The sequence below is a fragment of the Dromiciops gliroides genome, chromosome 3 (genome assembly GCF_019393635.1).
Source record: "Dromiciops gliroides isolate mDroGli1 chromosome 3, mDroGli1.pri, whole genome shotgun sequence".
In the NCBI taxonomy this organism is placed as follows: domain Eukaryota; kingdom Metazoa; phylum Chordata; class Mammalia; order Microbiotheria; family Microbiotheriidae; genus Dromiciops; species Dromiciops gliroides.
This window is the reverse complement of record NC_057863.1, coordinates 445,688,579-445,709,360: the sequence shown is the minus strand read 5'-3', so window position 1 is coordinate 445,709,360 and position 20,782 is coordinate 445,688,579. Positions and strand designations below refer to the sequence as shown.

Below are 20,782 nucleotides of genomic sequence, written 5' to 3'. Positions count from 1 at the left end.
TCTCTCTCTCTCTCTCTCTCTCTCTCTCTTCTCTCTCTCTCTCTATCCCCCCCATACATACACATGCCATTTCTATTGTTTCCATTTCTATGATACCTTTAATGTAGTTTTCTCCATTTGTATTTCTTGGTAAATATATAGTTTTTATTGTTGCCTTATTTGAAATCATGATTGAAACTTATGTGGTATTCAGCTAAAGCCAAAATAAATTTTGCCCCCCACTTTTTACTTTAACTCTACATGTATCTCTATTTTAGAAGTACTTTTTATATGCAAAAAAAAAAATCTGTTTGCTTCTTGTTTTCTAATACATTCTGAACTGTCTTCCATTTTGATATTGATTTCAGTCCATTAGCACTCAAGGTTATAATTGTTAAATTTTTTTTAATGCTACATAACCTTAGGGGGAAGGGGAACAGTGTTTGGCACTCTTTTGTTTTAAAACATCTGACCTAAATCTCTGCTCTCACACACAAGGAATTACACACAGAAATTCTCTTTTAAGAGACATAATTTGTTTTACTTCCCTTGTCCTGCCCATATAAAGTTACAGTTCAGCAAAGCCACAATCATCCTACATCTATGTTTGAATGACTATTATCTGGGACTCCATTCTGAGAAAAACTAATTTACTTTTCTCCTCACTCCAACTTCTTTTCTTCTGGAGTTTTGCTTCTGTGTGATCCCTATCAGTAGAACTGGCCTGTGAAATGCCTGTTCCTTGTTCTCACAATGACCCTCAGATAAGGTATAATTTAATGACAACAGTATTCACTAACTTTCACCATTTAACAATGTTTGTCTCCACTTGGATTCTGCCTTATGCTGGAAGTATTTTTCAGTATTTAAAGTACCACACCATTACCACATAGTGCCAATAAGCCTATGTATTTAGTTTTTGTTTTTAATTTTTAAAGTTTTTTCTGTAATGGCTAGCATCATTTTGCCAAGTTTTTAATTTGAACTTGAGTTACTTAAGAACAAACAAACTTTAAGGCATACATTTTCCTTTATTGTAGGAGAAAAGGAGTCTCCCTGTTGGCAAAAAAAAAGAAAATGATCCTTTGGATGTTAGCCTTTCTAATCATATTCTACTTATTGTGGAATTGCAAAGGACTTCTAAGGATTGCCGACATCAATGACAAGTATATCTTCATCACTGGGTGTGACACAGGCTTTGGAAATTTGGCAGCAAAAACTTTTGATAAAAAAGGATTTCGTGTTCTTGCTGGTTGCCTGACAGAATCAGGATCCAGGGCTCTAAAGGCATCTACTTCTGGAAGTCTTCAACTGTGCTTTTTGGATGTGACAGACCCAGACAATGTAAAAAGGACAGCCCAGTGGGTGAAGATGAGGTTGGGGAAAAAGGTGAGTGACACAGGTTATTACCTTAAGCAAATTAAATTGTCCTTCACCTTAACTAGCCCTTCAAAGAAAGTCTCAATATGCATTCCTATCTTGGTACCCCATCTATTTGGTTTATCCCACTAGAGCAAGAGTTTAATGATTTTTTTGCATGTGTCATGGATTTTTTGACAGTCTGGGGAAGAACATGGACAGACCCCTCCTCAGAATAATATTTTTAAATGCATAAAACAAAACACATAAGGGTTACAAAAGAAACCAATTATAGCTTAATACATTTATCAAGATTAAGAAGTCTTGCCCTATATATAATTAAATTCCTAGTCTCTGAGTGATGGATCTGCCTGTCATTATTCTTTTTTATAATAAGCAAGTTTAGAATCATTGGGAAAACAATGACTGCTCTTGTGTGTAGAAAAGACAACTCCTTACTGGTCTTAGGTAACATTCTAGTCTCCTTATAACTCTTCCCCAAAATGAACTGTGGACATGGTGTCATTCTGCCATCCTGAAGCTTGATACTACCTCCTCGAGCAGAAAATTGGACACAAGTTCATAGCCTCATCTGAACCACATGGGCAATGAGAGTATCAAGAACTTCTGATTTTTTAGAGTTTCAATCCTCACAAGTCCAACAAAATAATAAGGAACATGGGTATGCATGATATTTGTTTGTTACCCAATTTTCCCAAACTGCTATTTCCTGGAAATGAGATGGTTTTGAAAGCATTGAATAGAATTTTAAATGTTTCCAGGTACCATTTTTTAAAAAAGAAGATCAAGAATGTTTTATAACTCTCTATCATTGATCAGTGATAAGTTAAGGCTTTAAGTGTCCAGAGATTTTTTGAGGTTTAGTCAAGTTCCATATCCCTATAATAATTTTGGAAATTCCTGTAAATAATCCATCTGGACAACTGAGTTTTAATTTTTTTTTCAACTCAATTGGTCAATCAATAAACATTTCTTAAATGTCTGCTATTTGCCAGACATAATGCTAAGTGCTGGGATACAAAAAGAGGCAAAAGACAGTCTCTGCCCTCAAGGAGCTCACAATCACTTTTTCTTGAATGTTGTGACATGCTAAACAGATTATTTGAATGTAGCCTTGCTCCTAACAAAGGACCTTGTAAAAGCTGAGATGCAAAGTGATGAGGTCAGAAGTACACTGAACTAAGATTCCAAAAACCTGAGTTTGACTTTCAAGCTCCATTGTGTGATTGACTTGAAGACACCTAAGCAAGTCAGTCATCAAGCCTTTATTAAGCACCTACTATGTGTCAGGTACTGTGCTAAGTGCTGGGGATATAAAAGGGGGGGGGTGGAATCCCTGTCCTCAAGGAGCTCACATTCAAAAGGAGATACAGTGTATAAATAATTATGGACATGCAAGATGTTGTTGTTCAGTCATTCTCTTAGTCGTGTCTGACTATTTGTGACCTGATTTGTTGCTTTCTTGGTAAAAATACTGGAGTGGTCTGTTATTGTATGGATGAGGAAACTGAAGCAAACAAGGTTAAGTGACTTGCCCAGGGTCACACAGCTAGTAAGGGTTCTGAGGCCAAATTTGGACTTAGGTCTTCCTGACTCCAAGCCAGACTGTATCCACTGCACCACCTAACTGCCCCTATAAAAGGTATATACAGAGTGAATACATAGTGATTTCACAGGAGAAAGCATTATTGGCTGGGGTGACCCCTTCTAGATGTGGGACTAGGATAAGTTTTGGAGCAAACCAGGTAATCTAAGATGTGAAGGTAAGGAAGGAGAGCATTCCAGGCATGAGGGGTTGGCCAGTGCAATGGAGAGATGGGAGCCTGACGTGGATGTGAAGTGTGAAAGGTAAAGGAAGTAGGCCACTGTAGCTGAATCATAGAGTAAGAGGCAGAGAATAAAGCATAAGATCAGAAATGGAGGAAAGGGCAAACTTATGAAGAACTTTAAATGCCATAATGTGGGTGGAAGTAACTGCTGGAATTCAGTGTTCATCCTATGTCTTCCTCACTGTGTTGCTAAGAAGAGCAAATGACAACAGTGGTTAGCATTTATACAGCATTTGGACATTTGAAAAGTACTTTATGTATGTTATCTTATTTGATCCTCATTTTACTAGTGAGGGAGCAGAAGCTGAGAAAAGGATAAGTGACTTGTTCACAGTCACACAGCTAATACATGACTGAGGTAGAATTTGAACCTAGGTCTTCCTGCCTCTAAGTCTAGTACTCTACTCTCTTTGTCAGAATAAGGCAGGGTATGTAAAAGTTTTGTGCCAAATTATGTAAAGCTCTATCTAAATGTTAGGCAATATTAGTTATGTTCACTAATCCCTACTGTGCTCAGATCACTTTCCATATAAGGGAATAAAAACAGAAAGTCTGACTCAAGCTTCCCATGACAGTCCTCATCTTCACAGATAAGATTAGAATTCTAAAGTTGCTGATTCAACATCTGTGTCCCATTACTAATTCAGTTCCTCATGCCTGTAATGGATTACTTTCTGGAATATAGAAGACATGAAGGGGAATTTTGTTTGAAATAAGTTGTGTGTGCTGTTTAGAAAGGTTCAAGAGATATAATTTCTGGGTAATTTATCATTTTATTAATAAGGCCAGCATGTTTATTAATAAAAGTATGTTCATTTGGACATCTCTCTCTTAGACCAAAGACCTCTCATGATGGTGGACTCACAGTTCATATGCCTTGTTTTTAGGGGGGCAGGAATCAATGAGGGTTAAGTGACTTGTCCAGGGTCACACAGCTAGTCAGTGTCAAGTGTCTAAGGCCGGATTTGAACTCAGGTCCTCCTGAATCCAGGGCGGGTGCCTTATCCACTGTGCCACCTAGCTGCCCCCATATGCCTTTTAAAGAATAGGTGTTCTGAGGGTGAAAATCAATTCCGATTAGTTAATAATTAATGAGAAAATTAATATTACAATGAGATATTAAGCTATATTACAATTAGAGTCTTGACTTGTATCACCCAAGTCCTGGTTAAAGAGACTTATCAATTTCTGTATCACCTGTCTTACAATAGGGGGAATTCACATTTTCCCAGACCTATTTGAGCAAACACAATGAGCAGGAATGTACCCATTAAACTAAATTTAGAATTTATTTTACTGTCTGATTAGATGCTAGCCGGTGTAAATCTCTGCCTAAGATTTCACACTGGTTCATTTCTGGATGAGGAAGTAGAAAAGGGAAAAATCATTGGTCCTAATACAATAATTAATTATTAATACAGGAGAGAAATAATCCTTTTTCTCAAAGCTTAATTAGGTAGGTTGGAGTCTGTGAATGGTTTTGAATGTCTAGGCTCAGGAGTTTCTAAGTACTCAAATGAGTTTCACTCTTGCCTAAGACCCTTATCTTCATCACCTACCAGATTATGATAAACATTGAAGCAACAAAGTAATGAACAATGGACAAAGAATAGTGGAAATTCCAGACTATCTGCTCTGCCTACCATGCCTCTTCAGTGTTGTTTACCACTACCCTGAGGGTATTTCCTCCTCTTTGTTCCAGGTCTTTGGGGACTGATCAATAATGCTGGCATTCTTGGGGTTCTGGCTCCCACCGACTGGCTGACAGTGGAACACTTCAGGGAGCCCTTTGAAGTAAATCTGTTTGGTCTCATCAATGTGACATTGAACATGCTACCTTTGGTCAAGAAAGCTCGAGGGAGGATAATTAATGTCTCCAGCATAGGTGGTCGGCTTGCAATCTCTGGAGGAGGATATACCCCATCCAAGTATGCAGTAGAAGGGTTCAACGATAGCTTAAGGTAAAAAATACAAACAGCATAAGGAAAAAGTAATATGAGCTTTGCTTTTTATGCTTTATTCTAAAAAAAGACATGATGGTGATGGTGATGGTAGTGAGGTGAATTAGCATATGATAAATAAAAGATGGATGAAAGAGGAATTTGTATAGGGAGTTAGGTAATTTAATGTTGAGCTCCACAACTGGCATCATTATAATTTGGAAATTAATTAGTGCCACCTTGTTGGAACCTATCAGCAAGACATTGGGAAAGTAAATATCACTAGACATAAAGATGGTAGACTTTGGTACATTTCCTAGCTCTGTTCATTATTACCTGTGTGACCTGAGGCAAGTCACTTAACCTCTCTGTACCTTGGTTTTCTCTTCTATAAAAAGAGGGAAGCAGTTTAGATGCCTTCTAAGAAGTCTTTCAACTCTAAATCTTATGATCCTAATTTTCTCTACAACTTGCTTAATACCCAGCTACAATTGTTTGGTGATGTTTTTTTCCTTGTAGACATCTTTTTGTTTGTTTGTTTCTTATTACTTATTTATTTTGAACATTTTTTTTTAATTCTGAGTTCCAAATATTGTCCCTCCCTTTGGCCCTTTCCCCATTTTTTGAGAATTCAAGCAATGATACCCATTATATATGCCAAGTCATTCAAAATATATTTCCATATTATTCTTGTTGCAAAAAAAAGTGAAAAATGTATGCTTCAAACTGCACTCAGATTTCATCAGTTTTCTCTCTGGAAGTGGATGGTATTTTATATCAAGTCCTTTGTAGTTGTCTTGGATCATTATATTGATCAGAATAAGTAGGTCTTTCACAGTTGATCATCACTACAACATTACTGTTACAGTGTACAGTGTTCTGGTTCTGCTCACTTTTATTTTGCATGAATTCATTTGGTTTTCCTGGGTTTTTCTGAAACAATATCCCTCATCATTTATGATAGCACAATAGCATTTCATCACAATTATATGCCACAGGGCAGCTAAGTGATGCAGTGGATAGAGCACTGGTCCTGTAGTCAGGAGGACCTGAGTTCAAATCCAGACTCAAACACTTGACACTAGCTGTGTGACCCTGGGCAAATCACTTAACCCCGATTGCCTCAAAAATGGGGGGGGGGATCAATCATATGCCACAACTTAGCCATTCCCCAACTAATGGGCATTCCCTCAGTTTCCAGTTCTTTGCCACCATAAAAAGAGCTTCTATAAATATTTTTGTACATATAAGTTCTTTACCTTTTTCTCTAATCTTTATGAGATACAGACCTAGTAATGGTATCATTGGGTCAAAGAGTATGCACAATTTTATAGTAGTTTCAAATTCTTCTCAAAATGGTTGTATCAGTTTACAACTCTACCAACGGTAGATTAGTGTCCCTATTTTTCCACATCCCTTCAACATTTGTCATTTTCCTTTTCTGTCATGCTAGCCGGTCTGATAGGTGTAAGGTGATATCTCAAAGTTGCTTTACTTTGCATTTCTCTAATGAGCAGTGATTTGGAGCATTTTATCTTGTGACTATTGGTAGCTTTGATTTCTTTTTCTGAAAACTGACTATTCATATCTTTTGACTATCACTTGAGCTTTTTAGACATTTTCTTCATCAAATCTTACCACCATATCTTAGTACATAAAATAAGAATAATGGTAGGTCCCATTTATATACATATAAATGTATACACATTAATATATACTCAAATGTCTATGTGTATATACATATATACTGGTTTTATATATAGATATCAATATAGATATATATGCTTTGTGTATGTATAGGGTAGGCCAAAAGTAATAAAGGGGTTTCAATTATTTAATAACTTTAATTTTTTGTTTTTAATTTATAATACCATAGCATCATATACAGTACATATGAGAAATGAATTTACATTGTGTGAAAAATCAAATCTCATAAATGGCAAAAAAGGAAAAATAATTTTCAAAAAGTTATTAAAATACCATGACTTTTGACCCACCTTGTACATACAACTTATAAAGCACTCCATGTATTATCTCATTTGATAGTCGAAGAAACCTTGTGAATGCAAAATAATTTGGGAAGGCCTTCCTACTCATAATTTACTATCTCACTTGTGCCCCTCAAAACCACCTTAGAAGATAGATAGACACGGCAGCAGGTATTGTTATCCTCAATTTCCAGAAGGCCCTGAGGTTTAGAGAAGGTAAATGGTTTGCCTGCATTCACTTGTCTACTCAGATTCTGCCTCTTAATGCCCATGTGATCTTGGCCAAGTCACTTAACCTCTTTTACCTCAGTTTCCTCATTGGTAAAATGGATGGTTGACCTGGATGACCTCTGAGGTCTCTTCTAGTTATGATTCTGAGTGATAGAGACCCTCTGTCTCCCTGCCAGAATGGCTTCCTAAAGATAATGAATTCACTCCAGCTTTCTACATGTCTGAATTGAAATTGCAATAGGGCTTTCTAATAGTATTCTGTGGTCCTTTCCTTTAGGTCTTGGCCAAAAGGAAGCCCTAGCCAGTTCCTTCTGTCTGAGCAAAGATAAATGGAGGTTAAAATCCCTGCTTTGTCACCCATGATGATATGCAAAATTTAAGAGATGATCTTGTGGGTTCTTTGCTCTATAGAAGCATCGATAATAAAATAATGATTGTGGGTTAGAAAGAGAGACTCAGCAAAACTCCAAGCCAGGAGTTCTTAACCCTTTTTTGTGTCATGGATGCCTCTGGCAGCCCGGTGAAACCTCTTCTTGGAATAATAACTTTTAAATTCATAAAATAAAATAGGATTACAAAGGAAACCAGTTCTATTGAAATGCAATTATCAAAATATATATTCTTTAAAATTCGCAGATGCCAGGTTAAGAACTGCTTCCCCTGGGAACCATTCTTTCATGAATACTGAGAATGGTGACTATGCATATGCCAATTAATATTGAGAGAACAATTTCGGCATTTTTCTTTCTTTTTCTCCATTTCTTTAAATTTCTAGGATAACACCAAAGGGTTTGGAATAGAAGTGGTATAAGACCACAATGGTAGGATTTCTAAATGAGTTGCAACTCCAACAACTACATAGAATATTCTATGATTGCAGAATTTGCATTCCAAAGGTTCATCTTATCATCATTATTCATTGTAACTTTCATAAATCGACAACTCCCTAGGCATACCATAATCATCATCATCTAAAGTATTTATTAAACAAATTTCACCGGATGTTGCTGAAGGCAACATAAGAGGCAAATTAGAAATGTTTGGGGAGCGGCTAGGTGGCGCAGAGCACCGGCCCTGGAGTCAGGAGTACCTGAGTTCAAATCCGGCCTCAGACACTTAACACTTACTAGCTGTGTGACCCTGGGCAAGTCACTTAACCCCAATTGCCTCACCAAAAAAAAAAAAAGAAATGTTTGGGCCTTATGGGAATTTGAATCATATATTATAGGTTTAGAATGAGAAAAGACTTTATAGATAATATAGTCTAACCCCCTCATTTTACAATCAAGGACAACAAGGCCCAGAGATTATGGAGTGACTTGTCCAAGGTCATTCACTAAGTAACAAAGGTGGGATTTGACCCTAGGTCCTCAGATTCCAAATTAAGTTTTCTTTTCCACTGTACTATTCTGCCTCTTAATTGCATGTTCATTCTTTCAATTGATATCCAATTATTGCATATTTGCTCTATGCTAAGCACTCTCTCTTCTTATGCATAGAAAGCTAAAAGTGAAACAGTCCCTTCCCTCAAGAATTGTATTGAAGGAGAAAACATCTAGATATAGTTATAGATAAAGATAGACATATGTAGATATAGATATGGGCACAGATATGGATAAAGAAGTAGATATAGAGATTGATAAGGATATGGATTTAGATATGAACAGGTATAGATATATAGCTGCGGGCATAGTTAAAGCTATAGATTATATCCATGTACATATATATATATATATATATGTTATACACACACACATATATATATATATATATATATATATATATATATATATATATATATATAACACATATACTATTATATGTATATTTGATATTTATATTATTTGGGGGTGAGAGGAAGGACTGTAATAGCTGAGAGCATCAGGAAAGTCTTTATGTTTATTGAGTGCTGAGATGTGTGCCAGGCACATAGTAGAGCTTATAGTACAAACTGTTTAGCTTACCAATTCTAGATCAGAATATACTCCTGAAGTGAATGAAGGCAACAACAGAGAAATCTGTCCAACATTGGAATTCAAGGTTTTCCAACCTATGCTAAGAACAGCACGTTGTCACATTCCCAAAGAATGAAACTGATGCTGAAGTATTATTATAATAATGTCCTCCAGTCTTATACTGGGCCCATTTTCACCTTCCTTGGACCCCAGTCCAACCCAGTCTACTCTACAGACAGATGAGGTTGCACGTGAATTTAGTCATTGGACATAGTCACTTAATTATCAATGATCACCTGTGGGATTGGCTCATAGAGCTTCTCTAGGAATACAGGTCTGTCACGAATGTAAATAATGTGGCAAAGCCAGATTTCCCTCTTTAGGAGAAGGGTGGAGAGAGGGGGCAGGTAATAAAGAAGAAATCAGCTAAGCAACCAGTGAAAATTGGCATCTGTGCATATGCCAAGGTCTAAAAGAGATTGAGCTACAAGTATGGTTCTTGGTGTTGGGGATCAAAAGAACAAAAGAAAGCAGTCACTGACCTCAAGGAGCTTATATTCTACAAAATTATTCTGTATGCTGGGAAGAATTTCACATGCCTCATCTGTAAAATGGAGATTATGATAGTACCTGGCTCATAGGGTTGTTGCGAGGCTAAAATGAGATAGAAATTATAAAGTGCTTTGTTACCATAAAATACTATTTTTTTAGAAGTTATTATTACTCATGCAACATTTTATTGTTACAAATTGCTTAAATCCCTTATTTCATTTGATTCTCTTAACACAGCAGCATGGTGAGGGCTAATCCGAGCAGGTATATATTACCTCACTTTACAGATTAGGAAACTGAGGCTCAGACAAATTAAGCAATACACAAGAAGCAGCAAAGCTGAGAAAGCCAGGTCTTCCTTCAGTGTTCTAGAGGCAGCTAGATGGCACAGTAGACAGAACTCTGGGACTAGTGTCAAGAAGATCTCAGTTTCAATATGGCCTCAAAAACTTTACTTGCTGTGGACCCTGAGAAAATCATTTAACCACAGTTTGCCTCAGTTTCCTCAAATGTAAAATGAGGATAAAAGTAAAGCCTATCTTCCAGAGTTGTGAGGATCAAACAATATGATATTATAGAGTACTTGGAACATAGTAGGTGCTTAAACTTTTTTCCTTTCTTCTAACCACAACATACTGTATAAGGGAAGCATCCTATTTAACAGACTACTGAAATTATTTATTTTATAAAGTAGACAGTGACTCTCTAACTTATTTTCTGTGTACCAGACTAAATTAGAGACAAATGATTTCTATATCAGATTTTCCTATATTGAATTTGTCTCAAAGCAAGACACAACATTTTTTTTCTTTCTCACAGCTGGATAAAGTTATTGTGACAGATGGAACGTGACAAAAACCGGCTTGCTGAGCACCTTAGACCACTCCCTGATTAATCACCTCTGTAGTTATCTCTGAGTGTTATTACATGAGTCAGGTCACTTTTTTGTACTGCAACTTCCCATTCCTCAGATGGAATTCATCCTTGCCTCTGACCTTTTGAGGAGTCTTTTCCCGCCCTACATTTCAGTCAGGTGCCCTGAACCCTCGGAAGAAAGATGTCTTTAAATTCAAATAATTATTATGGGCAAAAAAAACCAAAACCAACCAAACAAAAACATTCACAAGAAAACTAATTTCGACAGAGGAATAACTAGAAAGTCTGGCTTCTGGGACCAGATCCATGGTATTCACCAGGGGAAAGGGGTGAGTTGGGAGCCCAAGAGAGACAGAAGGAGGTTGAAGGAGAGATCTCAGATCTGAGGACCTCAGTGCACAAACTGTCCCTCTCTCATGTACACTTCCTAGCTTCTTGAACAACTTTCAAGTCTCAGCTAAAATCCTATCTTCTGCAAGAAGCATTTCATGGTCTCCCTTATTGCTAGTACCTTCCCTCTGATATTATTTCTAATTTATCCTACCTATATCTGTTTTTTTGTACATTGTTGTTTGCACATTCTCCCCCTCATTAGATTCTGAGATCTCTGAGGAAAGGGATTGTTGCTGTTTTTATTTGGTTGGGGGCAGGGACATTGCCTTTCTTTTTATCTCCAGTGCTTAGGAAAGTACCTAGCATACAGTAAATGATTAAGAAATGTGTATGGCATGGCTGACTGGCTAACCTCAGTCAAATGCTATCAGCATCCACTTACCACCCTGGGACAATCCTGATCACTCCATCTTGAGTTACAGTTCTACCAGAAATCAAACGTTCTCCAAATAAAACTGTCTAAAAAGTAACAGAACAATTTCCAACGGGCTATTTTCACAGGAGGGACATGAAAGAATTTGGGGTAAAAGTGTCATGCATCGAACCTGGATTGTTTAAAACAGGACTGTCGGATCCAGTAAAGGCCACTGAAAAGAAAATGGCGGTTTGGAACCAACTTTCACCAGATATCAAACAACAATATGGTGATGGATACATTGAGAAAAGTGAGCCCTTAAATAATTGCTGATATCATTGTTGTTTCATACAGAAATATTTGGGACTAGCAAAACATTAAAACTTAAACATGTGCAACATATGAGGTTTCCTAAGGTACTAAACCAATAGGATACTTAAGAACAAGGTTGGAGTAGCCTCTATGGGTTTTCCCTCCTTACTTCTGTCCTAGTCATAGCTACACATGCTCTATCCTTCTTTCCCAAGTCAATAATCTACAATGTGTCCCCACACTATGCTAGGCCAAATGTAGAGGAGGTAGGAGGACTGAATGGTAGTAACATGAAAAAAAGAAAGCAGAACATAAAATCTTTGCTACAAGGTTATTTATAAGCTAATTGAGAGCCTGAGAGTTCCAGGCATGACTATAAAGGGATGAGAGAGGTTTCATAAATGGATTGGTCTCATTACTTACAGGTCACACACCTCTACATATAAACACAAAACATCCAAAAAATGAGCCAAGGTAACAGGGAATCAAGTGTTAGGATGTCTGTACAGGCTTTTCTAGGTCACATAAATACAGAACAGGGAGAGTATATTTTAGGAGTCACATTTCAGAAAAAAGTTGTCTAGAGGAGGGAGGGCAATCAAAATGCTTTCAATTCTGCAGTTCAAGGAAATGGGAAAATAATAGCCTAGGGAAGAAAAGGGGTGTGTGTGTGTGTGTGTGTGTGTGTGTGTGTGTGTGTGTGTGTGTGTGTGTGTGTGTGTGTGTGTTAGGGTTGGGTGAAACACAATACCTCTTTTCAAGGATTTGAAGATGTCAGGTGGAAGAGAGAAAGCTGCTCTGGTTGACATTAGAAGCAAGAACAATGAGCAAAGGGTGGAGACTGGGAAGAGACATATTTAGGTTTGCTAGAAGGAAGCACTTCTGAATGATTAGAGTTCTGCCAAAGCAAACAGGCCAATTCTGAAAGGAGCTGGTTCCCAGGCATTGAGGTTTTCGGGCAAAGGCTGTTGGAGATATGGGAATTCTAGGTTAAGTCTAATCTGACCAGATGGCTTCAGAGGTACCTTCTGATTCTGAAATCAAGACATTTTATTTCATTCTTTATTTTATTCTTGCCTCTGTGATTTACCTAATTATCCAAGGCTTGGAATAATAATAACAACAATAATAATATTTATGTAGCACTTTGATATTTGCAAGGTGTCATATATGCTTAATCCCTGTGAAGTAGGGGCCATTATTATCCACATTTTATAAATGAGGAAACTGAAGTTCTGAGAGGGACTTGACCTGCTAATAAATGACCAAGGAAGGTGGAAATCCAGTCGAGCTCTTCCTGACTCTAAATGCAGCCTTTTTATCCATGTTTTGTCATGTTCCCACATCAGATGTACCACAGGACAATGAAACCAGCTTCTCACTCTTTGTTTTTTGTTAGAATACGCTGCATCAGGACAAAGTGCCTGACAAGCAATGCCAAAACAAGATGGGGAAAAAAAATTAAGGTCTCCTTTCCCAGCCTTCCAGACTGGGTAACAGGAGTATAAATAGCATATTGACTGCAAAGAAAGTCCTCATTTTAATTATACATACTCATCAATTTTAAGCACTTGGAACAACTTTACGTCTAGGCCTCAGTTTCCTCATCTATGAAATGAGGGAATTGAATTTGATGACTTCTCAGGCCTCTTGAAGCTCTAAATCTATAGGCATATAGCTTCCTACCTTCTAACTGGGAGTTTGGCCATGTCATCAGGACTGCCAATTCATGGTGTGTCTAGAAGACCAGTGATAAAATCAGCAGCAGCTATACCTTGCAGTTGTGGCCATTTGACACAAGAAAGGAAAACTTCTATTGTTCCCCTTGTAACAGTTAAAATTAAGGTAGACTGGGGCACAAAGTTCTGAGCATGATCAATTTATTATTAAAGTGTAAATTTACCAATAAATAGGATTTCTATTTCCCCAGTTAAGACCCTGAATCAGATGGACAGCTCTCTTATAAAAGAGATTATAAAAACTATCAAGTTTTGGGAACTACAGAACAAAGAACAGGACTTTGTAGGCAGGTAACAAGTTATGATTGGTTAAAAGAGTTCAGTATTGGGGCAGCTAGGTGGCACAGTGGATAAGCACCGGCCCCGGATTCAGGAGGACCTGAGTTCAAATTCGACCTCAGACACTTAACACTTACTAGCTGTGTGACCCTGGGCAAGTCACTTAACCCCAATTGCCTCCCTAAAAAAAATTAAAAAAGAGTTCAGTATTATGAATAGGAAAATTAATATGTTTGGTTACAGAGCTGAGGCATGGAGGACAATAAGATTGGTTGGAAATTGAGAACAAGGGGCTAGCAACAACCAGTTCCTTCCCTTCTATGACTAAGAAATGTTCATTGTTTGAGCCCAGCTAAAGTGGACTGGACTTTTTTGGAGAACAAACCAGACATTCTTGAAGGATAGCTTGTTAGTGTCCATCTGTGTTCTTCAAGTTTAACAGATTCCCTTGATGCAAGAATAGAACAGTGATTAACAAAAGAACTGGGTTTCTAAACTTGACTCATTACAGGCCACCCGAATTTCTGAACTAAGTTCAGTGACAAAGAACCATGACTTGGGCAGTTATAGGACAAAAATCAATTCACTGTAAATATAGGATGAATTTTACTTGCCATTTTTTGGGCAGGGCAATGAGGGTTAAGTGACTTGCCCAAGGTTACACAGCTAGTAAGTGTCAAGTGTTTGAGGTTGGATTTGAACTCAGGCCCTCCTGAAGCTAGGGCTGGTGCTTTATTCACTGCACCACCTAGCTGTCCCTAGGATCAATTTTAAAATGGCAAAATCAATCTGATCATTTCACCCAAAACACACATACCTCTTCTTTTGAAATGCTCTATAACACCATCCTGTTGATTTCTCTATTAAAATACTAGCTCTTATTACAGAACTGGGGAAAGGAAAAAGGGAGAAAAGGAGGCGAGTCCTTCCCTCTTAAAACAGTCTCCTCTGCTCTAAGGAATAGGCCTCAACATTTGAGAATAAGATTCACTTTCTCAAATATTTAATCATTTCATTTGCCTAAAAAATGACATCAATCTATCCTCCAAACCTAGAGTATAAATGAACCACCATCTCTTCTTCTTTACCTCTAGCTATTGACGCACCAGCATGCTTACAACACATTGATCCAGATACATCCCTGCAAACATATCCCTCCACTAGAACTGAACCACAACTTGCCTATAACTTTATTTGAAACAGGGACCCTTTCACTTTCTTAAGTTCTACTCTCTTTTTTGTTATAAGGGTAAATGGCTTCGTACCTAACTCTGATGAATGAGTAAAATATCAAAGCAACTAGCACAAATCAAATCAAAATCAAAGTAACCAGCACTAGCAGATATTACAAAGCAAGAGATCTCCCCATCGCCTAGTTGACAATGAGTGGCAACCACTACTGAATGCCCAAATATGTCCCCATGTGGGAACACAAACATATATAGAAACACATCCATCTCTCTCTATCGGCAAAGAATTACTTTTTTTTCTCTTCTCTTTTTACAGGTCTGGCTAAAAAAGAAAAACACAAGCATTTTCAGAACATAGATCTGTCACTGGTTGTAAAGTGCATGGACCATGCCTTAACAAGCCTCTTTCCTCAAACTCATTACATCGCCGGTGTAGATGCCAAGACTTTTTGGATTCCTCTGTCGCTCATGCCAGCAATGTTGCAAGATCTTCTGTTGCAGAAACATAAAGTAAAACTGGCTGATCCAAAGGCAGTGTGATTCAGTCAACCTGAATTGCTCAGTTCCTAAGTAATGAGATTGATAGATTTAAAGACTAATCAGGATTTGGGCATCATTCTGATTGAACCTGATTCCATTTGGAAGCCTATGTTACTTGACGTAAGCAAAGCATCCTCAACCATCACTGATGAACTCCTTGAGGTGTGTCTTAAGCCTTGACTAGAAAGTAGGCAGAAGTGGTAAACTGAGACTTGGCAAGAAGGAGTAGGTGGAAGGGGAGATGTGATGCTGTTACCTAGGCAGGGCTGGTCCCAAATACAGGTGCTCAACACTATTTGAAGGTCAATGAAAACCCCAGCTTCCCCAATCCAATGTTATCTTCCTCTGGCCCACCAAAATACTTTTACCACATTTAGAGTCACTCTTTTTGATTAAAGTATTGTTTACAGGAGGCTTTATTAAAATGTAAAGGATTAACAAAGATAAATTCATCAGATTAGCTCTTGTCACCTGGCAGGATCTAGACATTGAAGTGATTGGAAACAGGACAGGTAGCTTTTGATGGTGGGAGGATAGGAATAGAATTGAACTTAAGGTGCTTCCTGCAGAAGACAAATCAGAATGGACCTCTGAATGACACAGAATGACCTTTAGTGGGAATGGGCAGGAAAAAGGGGAAGGGTCCATCCCTTCAATCCAAAATTGTCTTTTCCCCTTGGCCTTGTGACAAACCACAGGGAGGGAAGAAAGGGAGAGGAGGAGGAGTGACAAAAATGACAGGACAAGAGGCCTCAAAGTGGCAGTGAGAAGAGACATCAACGATAAACTTCACCATTCAGTAGACATTTATGACGTGCCTAGTACATATAAGGCATTATGGTATGAATTGGAGCTATAAAAGCAAAAAAAAAAAAAACTATCTTTGCCCTTAAGAATCTTAGAATCTAAAAGGCTGGGGAGAATATCAATGTTCTATTCTTTCCAGACCACTGAAAATATGACCATCTATGTCAAATTAGAGAGTATAACCTTAATCTCCTCCTACAAAGGAAACAAAAGCATCTGGGGATTTTTATTTCAACAAAGGATCATCCTCAAAGCAGAAGAATGGCCTGTTACAGGGTATCCTTGGTATATCCCTCCTGGGGTCCCTTAGAGAACTGCAAAGATCACCAGAAGAGTCACACAGCCAGGACTTGGACCCAGGTCATCCTGACTTTAAGACAAGCTCTGTCCAAACTGCCTCTAATGAGCTACAGGATAAATTATAAATTATAAATTATAATCATTAACACAAACTCACAACAAATTCAACCAACTCTGGATCACTGCTCCATCCATCTAGGGGTTCCAATCTGCTCAGGTTGCTACCAGAGGCATCAAAACCCTCCCTAGACTCTACAGGGAGATTACTGATAGTCATGTATCTCTCTGGATTTGCCCACTTTGAATTTATAACCCCAGGAGGTGTTTGAGAATTAGAAAATTGGCTTGGGCTCTGGACATATTGAATGGAATATCCAACAATTCACTAATGGGGCAAACACAACACAACACGCTGTCCTCCAAATCCCCCTGAGAGTGCCTCCAAACTCGGGAAGCAAGAAAGTGGGACTTGACATGTATTATTTGTGTTTTTATCTTTTCCATACTCTGTGTTTAAATCATTGTTCAATGGACCCCCTCACCCACCTCAAGGAAAATAAAAACAAAAGTTTCCATAATACAGATGTCATTTTCCTTGTTGGTCATAATATTCATACAGTGATATGGCAAGAGAAAAGTAATCATCATTCCCAAAACATCATGCAAATTCTATTCAGAAGACATTTATGATTTGCCTGCTACAAATAAAGACAATATGGTATAAATTGGGGCTATAAAATTAAAGTAAGACCTTGCCCTCAAGGATCTTAGGAGCAAAAAGAGGAGATAAGATAGATACTGAAAAGAATAGCTTTAATAGAAAGAATATAAGGTGGTGATATCTAAAATATCATGGACAACAGGTGAGGTGCTACAGGGCTGGAGAAATAGAAATGTCCCAATCTTCTAAGTAAATAAACACACACACACATATATATATATATATATATGTGTATATGAGTGTATACATACATATATACATACATACATTCCAGAACACATTATTAAAGGGATGGTTTAGAAAAGAAAGCAAGGATCACTAAAAAGCAGAATGGCTTCATCAAGAACAAGTCATGCAATAAAAAAAAAAAAATTAAAATAAAAAATTGAGGGGGGCAGCTAGGTGGTGCAGTGCATAAAGCACTGGTGCAGGATTCAGGAAGACCTGACTTCAAATCCAGCCTCAGACACTTGACACTTACTAGCTGTGTGACCCTGAGCAAGTCACTTAACCCCATTGTCCCACCAAAAAAAAAAAAAAAGAACAAGTCATGCTAGAAGAATCTACTTCCTTTTTTTTTTTAATAGTTTAATTGAAGTGGCAGATCATGGAAATACTACAGACACACTTAGATTTCAACAAGGCAGGTATTATCCCCGTTTTACAGATGAGGAAACTGAGGCTCAGAGAAGTTAAATAACTTGACCACAGTCACATGTGTCAGGAGCAGGACATGGTATAGTAGAATTCCAGAACTAGCCTGAAATCAGAGGCTGTGGATTCTGGTTCTAGCTCTAAAGGGTCTACTCTTCTGATCCTTACTAACAGTGTGACCTTAAGCATGTCTTAGCCCCTCTGAGACTCAGTTTCTTCTATTAAATTGAAGTATTAGACTAGAGAGCATCTTCTAGGGGCCCTCTTGACTCTGCAGGTATGGTCATTTGCCCCCAAGTCTACTATGATATCCAGTGTATTTTGTTGTCTCTTAATAAGGAGAAGCATATGATGAAATTTAAAAGGGTCCAGATAGAAGATAGACTGTGCATCACCTTGTGCTCCTGCTGAAAAATTGTGAATACCAAGGGACTTCTTTAACACTCCACTAACAGTGATGTAAACGGGAGTGGAGGATGGAGGGGGGCAGAAAGTCTCTCTAGTTCTTGTGTTGATTTCCGAACTATCTGCATCCAAACTGATACTTAAAACAGCACATAGCAGTATGAGCTTGCTGTTGTCTCTCATGTCTCAGAAATGCTCTACTGGAGATCTGTAGTATAGCCTCAGGCACACAGTTGGATGCCAGTTGGCACTCCTCCCCTTATATGAAGTGTTAGCTAATGCTATAAGATTTCTCAGCCATGACTGATAGGAGAGGATAAACCTAGAGGTAGAGTGTAGTGGAAAGAACACTGAATTTGGAATCAAGGGAGAAGGCTTCCGATCCGGTCTCTGCTACTCATTACCATGGTGACCTTGAACAAGTAACAACTTCTCTATACTCAAGCTTCCTTGTCTGTAAAGTGAGAAGGTAGGACTAGCTGTCCTTCCTTCTCTATGAGTACAGGGTCTTGCTTTTGCCACTAATGAGCTACATGACTCTAGGCAAGTCACTTATTTTTCTGATTCTTGTTTTCCACTTCTGTAAAAGGGAGTTGGTTTTTTCCAGCCCAGCTGTCTAAAATTCTATGATTCTGTTCTAAGAGAGGAACAATGATATCTCAACTTCCCATACCTCGCCCACATAGTTCTTGGCAAAGAGTCACAGGGCATGTGGGCCCTTAGTAAAAAGGAATTGAAATAACAGAAAAGATCCACCTTGTGCATATCTAGGGGAGGTTTCCTATAGAATTGGACAGAGCTCTCTCCTCTGCTCTGACTACTGACCTCCTTGGCTTCCTTTAAGTAACAATTAAAATCTCACCTTCTCCTGGAAGCCTTCCCCAGCTCCTCTTAATCCCAGGGCCTTCCTTCTGTTAAACATTTTCTATTTATCCTGTATATAACTTGCTTAGTTAATATTTGTTTATATGTTATCTCTTCCATTATATTATAAGCTCCTTCAGGGGAGGGACTGTATTTGGCCTCTTTTTGTATCCCCAGCACTTAGCACAGCATCTGCACATTGTAGGCACTCGATATTTATTGAATGGAAGCTACAGACAAGGCACTGGACTTAGAATCATACCCTTACTAGTCATATCACTCCAGGAAAGTTATTTAACCTCTGTCTGCTTCAGTTTCTTCTTCTATAAAATGAGGGAGGTCGAGTGCCATCGTCTCTACCTATCCCTTCCAGTTCTAAATCTATGATCAATGAGCCTCCTCAGCTAAGTACCTTCTTCATCGCGCACATTTAGATAATAGAGAGCCAAAGGAATTCTAAATTGCTTCATCTACTTCTTCCCTCTCCCTTTGGGTAGGAAAACATCCAAACAATTTCAGGAAGAAGAGAAACTTTGATATTTTTAAAGTTCTCCAGAAACCCCACAGCCTGTGTCAGCAACAAAGTATTGAGTTTAATGAGAAAAAAGACAAATAGTTCCAGAAAGCCTCTTAAAAATGAATAACATTTTGCCTGACTCCTCAACTTTTCTAAACATATTCATTGTTAAAAGACACTGAACAGAGATCACAATCCCATGAGTGCATAGAAAGTGCCTTTATATTTTCAACATCAAGGAAAAATTCAGAAACTATTATTTGTGATGGCAGAAGCCAAACCAGATTTCACATATAAGGAAGATTTTCATTAATTTTAGTACCTAAAAATAGAATCATAATACTCTATTGATATAAATAAAACTGACCCTCCTCTTTTTGCTTTCTGGGTTATTTTTTTAAAAAGCAAGTTCTTTCCATAATAGTGACTGGACTTGTAAAATAGCCAGGGTTTTAATGCAGATTTTAATTTAAGTACACATCCCCTACCCCCTACTTCTTGCCTCCCCTTTCTTTTCCCTTCTTTTCCCTTCCCTTCCTTTCCCTTGCCTTGCCTCTCCTCTCCTCTCCTTTCTTTCTCTCCCTTCCCTTATCTTTCCAGTCCTGCTCTGCCCCACCTCACCTCTTTTTTTCTTGATTTGCCTTTGTCTTGACTTGCCATTTCTTTTTCTTCCTTCCTTCCTTTCTTTTCCTTTTTTCTTTTCCTTTTCTTTCATCCTTTCCTTTCTTTCCCTTTTCCTTCTTTTCAATTTCTGTTTTACTCATTTCTTCTTCTTCTTCTTCTTCTCTCTGTCTGTCTCTGTCTCTATCTCTCTGTGTCTCTCTGTCTCTCTCTGTGTTTCTCTGTGTCTCTCTGTGTCTCTCTGTCTCTCTGTCTCTCTCTCTCTCTCTCTCTCTCTCACACACACACACACCAGTGGTCTTTTTGTAGGTTAGATAGATATCTGTCACATTTCAGAAGTCAGGAATTTTCTTCA

The 20,782-nt window shown here is 38.1% G+C and overlaps 1 protein-coding gene across 1 annotated transcript in view; it reads left to right on the top strand.

The window, feature by feature from the left end:
- Positions 1-17,185, top strand: part of DHRS9 (dehydrogenase/reductase 9) — a 28,609-nt gene extending 11,424 nt beyond the window's left edge. Inside the window, exons 2-5 of the mRNA XM_043995877.1 lie at positions 1,020-1,381; positions 4,891-5,149; positions 11,625-11,788; positions 15,315-17,185. Coding sequence (XP_043851812.1) covers positions 1,057-1,381; positions 4,891-5,149; positions 11,625-11,788; positions 15,315-15,538 — 972 coding nt within the window. The 5' untranslated portion in view covers positions 1,020-1,056 and the 3' untranslated portion in view covers positions 15,539-17,185. The remainder of the gene's footprint in view (positions 1-1,019; positions 1,382-4,890; positions 5,150-11,624; positions 11,789-15,314) is intronic.
- Positions 17,186-20,782: the final 3,597 nt, after the last annotated feature.